This window comes from Trichosurus vulpecula, chromosome 8 (genome assembly GCF_011100635.1).
Source record: "Trichosurus vulpecula isolate mTriVul1 chromosome 8, mTriVul1.pri, whole genome shotgun sequence".
Lineage (NCBI taxonomy): Eukaryota > Metazoa > Chordata > Mammalia > Diprotodontia > Phalangeridae > Trichosurus > Trichosurus vulpecula.
Genome location: NC_050580.1, coordinates 38,041,164 through 38,046,209, shown reverse-complemented (window position 1 = coordinate 38,046,209; position 5,046 = coordinate 38,041,164). Strand labels below are relative to the sequence as shown.

Below are 5,046 nucleotides of genomic sequence, written 5' to 3'. Positions count from 1 at the left end.
TTTTAGGTTTGTTTCCTGTAAACAATAAATTGTAGAGGTTTATTTTCTTAGTCAATTTATTGTTTTAATTTTATTTGATTATTTGATCCATTCGCATTTAAAGTTTTGAGAGTTGGTTTTGTGTTTTCTCCATTTATCTCAACTACTTCTTTTTTTTTTTTTGAATTAGGGCTTTTTTGTTCCTTTTTATAGACAGTACTTTGACCCTTCAATTATTTTTCTTGATTTCTTAAGACAACTCTAGCCCCACAGACTCTCTTCTAGCCCTCAAAACTCTCCCTCACATTTGTCACTCCTTTTCCTAGTTTTAGCATTTTACTTAATTTACTTTTTACATATACCTTTAATCTAGTAATCTAGATCTTCCCATTTTTCTCTCAGTGAGAAAAAAGAATCAAAAATCCCCTTTTATCATCTCCCTTTCAAATCTTTTTGCTAGATTTTAAAATTTTCTGTACCTTTTCCTGTTTTATTTTAAACATTTATTCTTTGACTGATAGTCCTGATACATATTCATTCCTTCTTTAATTTCTTTATTCTTCTTGGGCTTAGAGCATCCAACGGACCTATTTTGAGTTTCCTCTTCTAAACAATTTCGATGTTTTATTGCCTTAGAGTACTCATCTGCAGCCACTTTTTTGGTTGTGACTCATTCTTAGAACTCTGGTTCCCTTTCTCTCTCTCAGACCTCTTTCAGCTTACACCCGTTGTGCGGTACCCCAAATCCCTGTAACAGAATATATCTGTCTGCACATTGGAATGCTCTTCAGTTAGACCCCTTCCATCACTGAGCTGCGATGTTTCCCTTTACCTTGTTTCAATCCCTCCCTTCACCACTTTGCTCATTTTTTTCATGGTGTCTCTTTTTTGTGAAAGAATATGGAGTTATTTCCATTCATTGTTTATGATCGACTTATTTGAGGTAAATCACACCTTCCCCTCTCTCTCTTACCTTCTCTCTGCCTTTTTATGCATATTCCTATTCTGCTGCTTAATCTTACCTAGTAAATATTTATTCATTTCTGCAGGAAAGATGCATGTGAGTTAGCCTGTGATATTTAAGATCTGTTTCTTTACCATGATCTCTATTTCTTTAAATTCTGCTTCCACGGGCGACGACAGCGGCGGGAGGAGCCGGGCCCGGGGCCGGCGGCGGTGGCAGCTGAGATTGGGGGAGGGGCCCGGGGGGGAGGGGGGAAGATGGCGGCATCGGGGGCGAACGGGCCCGGGCCGGGCTCGGGCTCCGGTTCGGGTTCGAGCTCGGCCTCGGCGGCCAACCCGCGCAAGTTCAGCGAGAAGATCGCGCTGCAGAAGCAGCGTCAGGTTGAAGAGACGGCGGCCTTCCAGGAGGTGATGATGGACATCGGCTCCACCCGGTTACAGGCACAGAAACTTCGATTAGCTCATACTCGGGGCCCCTATTATGGTGGTTCTCTGCCCAATGTTAACCAGATTGGCTGTAGCCTGGCAGAGTTCCAGAACCCCCTCCATTCATCCCTGGATTCACGGAACACACGGCAGCATGGTCTGGTGGAGCGGGTACAGCGGGATGCTCGAAGGATGATGTCTCCCCTATGCCGTTATCCCCGCCACATTGACAGCTCTCCTTATAGTCGAGCCTACTTATCTCCCCCTCCCGAATCCAGCTGGAGAAGAACAATGCCCTGGGGTAACTTCCCTGCTGAGAAGGGGCAGCTGTTCCGACTTCCATCTGCACTCAACAGGACAAGCTCAGACTCTGCCCTTCACACAAGTGTGATGAACCCCAATCCCCAGGACACATACCCAGGCCCCACACCGCCCACTGCCATGCCCAACCGCCGGGGTGGTTTCCTAGATGGGGAAGCAGACTCAAAAGTTTTTGTCTTTCAAGTTCCTGCAGTTGAGGAGAACTTGTCGGATGACAAGCACTTGTTGAAGCCCTGGGATCCTAAGAAGCTGTCTTCTTCTGCCCGACCTCGATCCTGTGAAGTCCCCGGGAATAACATCTTCCCATCCCCTGACCAGCCTGCCAATGTGCCCCTCCTTCCACCTACCCTGAATACTGGTGGCTCCCTGCCTGATCTCACCAACCTACACTTCCCTGCACCACGGCCCACACCCCTCGACCCAGAAGAGACAGCCTATCCCAGTCTGAGTGGGGGCAGCAGTACTTCCAACTTGACCCACACCATGACCCATCTGGGCATCAGTGGCGGCCTGGGCCTGGGCATCAGCTGTGATGGGTCAGGCCTTAATTCACCTCTCAACCACCTATCCCTGCAGTCCTCCGTTAGCAATCCCAACCTTCAGGCTTCCCTAAATAGCCCCCAACCCCAGCTTCAGGGCTCCCACAGTCATCCCTCACTGCCTGCCTCCTCCTTTGCCCGTCATACTATGCCTGCTACCTCCCTGGGCCACCCTTCACTCAGTGCCCCAGCCCTTTCCTCCACCTCGTCTTCCTCGTCCCCTGCGCTGGGCACCCCCCTGTACCCCACTCCCACCCCTGGGGCCTCCCCCCGACACCGACGTGTGCCCCTCAGTCCCTTGAGCCTGCCCGTGGGTGGAACTGATGCCAGACGGCCCCAGCAGCAGCTGCCCAAACAGTTCTCGCCAACAATGTCACCCACCTTGTCTTCCATCACTCAGGGTGTCCCCCTGGATACCAGTAAGCTGCCAGTTGACCAGCGACTGCCCCCTTACCCTTATAGCCCTCCTAGCCTGCTTCTGCCTGCCCAACCACCAGTCACAAAGCCGCTGCAGCAACAACCACCACCTCCCCAGTCCTGTCCAGTTCAGTTACCCAGTGGACAGAGACATTATGGGTTACCATACCCGCCTGCCTCCAGTGGGCAACAATCATATGCCCCCCCACAGGAGACTTCAGCCTGGGGAATCTAGAGCAATTCAGCATGGAGAGTCCATCAGGCAGCCTGACGTTGGACCCTCCCAGCTTCTCTGAGGGGCCGGGCTTCTCGGGGAATGATGAGCCAGGGGGTGGGGGGAGTGGCCCCCAGGACTCCCATGCCCTCAACCGCCAGAACCTGACACACTGTGCCCGCCATGGTCCAGTGCCCAACATCATCCTCACAGGAGATTTCCCCCCCTGGCTTCTCCAAGGAGATTGCAGCAGCTCTGGCAGGGGTACCTGGCTTTGAGGTGGCAGCTGCTGGATTGGGATTGGGGCTGGGGCTGGAATATGAGCTTCGAATGGAACCGCCGAGCCTGGATGGGCTGAACATGTTGAGTGACCCCTATGCCCTGCTGACTGACCCAGCTGTTGAGGACTCATTCCGAAGTGATCAACTACAGTGAGGGATGTAGGACTGGGCACAGTGTCAGCACCCCACTTTTCTCCCATCTTCCCTCCTCCTACTACCCTTTTTCCCCTTCCCCCCGGCCAGTAGAGATTCCACTCTCTGCCCCCGGCCCTTTTCCCCAACCTGAATGAGACCAAGGGATCACAGGATTATGTACAAAGGAAGGGTTGCCTGCTTCAATGTATGGCATCAGGGGCAGACATGGAAGAGCACTAGGGAGGGCCTGAAGCACTTGTAACTTTGAACCGTCTGTCTGGAGGTCAGAGCCTGTTGGATGTCAAGGGGTGGAAGAGGGACTGGGTAGCAGGGCATGCCCAGGTGGTTGGGGGGGAGGTTGCAGTGCTGGCCCCTCCCCACAATTTCCCCTTCCCCCCTTTTCAGGAGAGAGCCAGAGTGGATATTATTTTTTTTAAATATATTATATGTTGATTAAAAAAATCACATCAAAAAAAAAATTCTGCTTCCACCCTTGTCCCCTTGTATACTTTTAGGAAGAAATTTCTGAATAACTCTTCTACTATTTCCTCTTTAAAATTTAGTAGGTTTCTTTCTAGTTTGCTTCTCCTCTTGTGGTTGTACTTGTCTTTTGTTCTTGAAGAAGACTGTGACATCCTGGAGATGATGCTATGCAACTGACTTTGATTTGAGTGAGGGAGGGTTAGGTAGTCACCAACCTCACTTTCTCCTCCAGAGCAATCTGGGTCCAGTGAACAGATATGAATCAGGATGACTAGAAAGCTCCCAGGATGCAGTGGAAGAACTTGGCCCTTTTAAGCTAAGGTTTTTTCAAGGTCTCACTGTGATTGAGGCAACACCAATTCACTGCACAAGAATCTTTAAGAAATGAATCAAGGGATGGCCCCTTTAATCACAAAACAATCAAACTTAGATTCATAGTCCTGATACTTACTCATTTCTTATTTAATTTCTATATCATTCTCAGAATTAAAGCATCCAATGGACCAATTTTAAATTCCCTCTTCTAAACAATTTGTATGTTTTCTTGACTTGCAGGATTTGCCTCAAGCCACTTTTTTCTGTTGTGACTCACCCTTAGATATATGAACTTCTACAGGACCTAGAGAAGATAAAATATTGTCCTATGATAGGAATTTTCTTATGTCCTTGACCATGTCAGTCAGTAATCATTTATTAAGTGCCTATATGTGTGAGATACTATTCTAAGTGGTGGAGAAAGAAATGCAGAAGACGATTCTTATTCTCAGGAAACTTACAGTCTATGCCTTCACCATGATAATTTTCTTTCTTCTTTACCATGTATTCTCCTCTCTTGGTCCATAACATCCAGCCCTTCTGAATTCTGGTTTCCTCTAGAACTCTGGTTCCCTTTCTCTTTGAAAAGATGTGACCCAAGTAATCTCCTTCAGATTATACTCATTGGAAGGTCCCCCAAATACATATAACCGAATATATCTCAACACACATTGAAATTTTCTTCAGTGAGACCCCTTCCATCACTGAATGTCTTCCTTTGACATATTCCAATCTCTTGCTTCACCACATTGCTCATTCTCCCGTGGTCCTTTTTTTCCTTACCATTGGCTTGATTAAGGTACATCATACTTTCCCCTCTATCTCTTTCCTTCTCTATGCCAGTTTATGCACACTCCTATTCAGCTGTTTACTTCCACTTGGCAAACAATTATTATTTTGTATGGGAAACATTTATGTGAGTTAGTCTGTGGTATTTCAGGGCTGTTTCTCCACCACTACCACAATTTCTTTA

At 47.9% G+C, this 5,046-nt stretch overlaps 1 protein-coding gene across 1 annotated transcript; it reads left to right on the top strand.

The window, feature by feature from the left end:
* The first annotated feature begins 1,200 nt into the window (after positions 1-1,200).
* Positions 1,201-3,662, top strand: LOC118828041 (CREB-regulated transcription coactivator 2-like). Its single transcript, XM_036734427.1, is given in 3 exon segments — positions 1,201-2,842; positions 2,845-3,077; positions 3,079-3,662. Coding segments are annotated over 3 exon segments (2,091 nt in total). The 3' UTR covers positions 3,295-3,662.
* Positions 3,663-5,046: the final 1,384 nt, after the last annotated feature.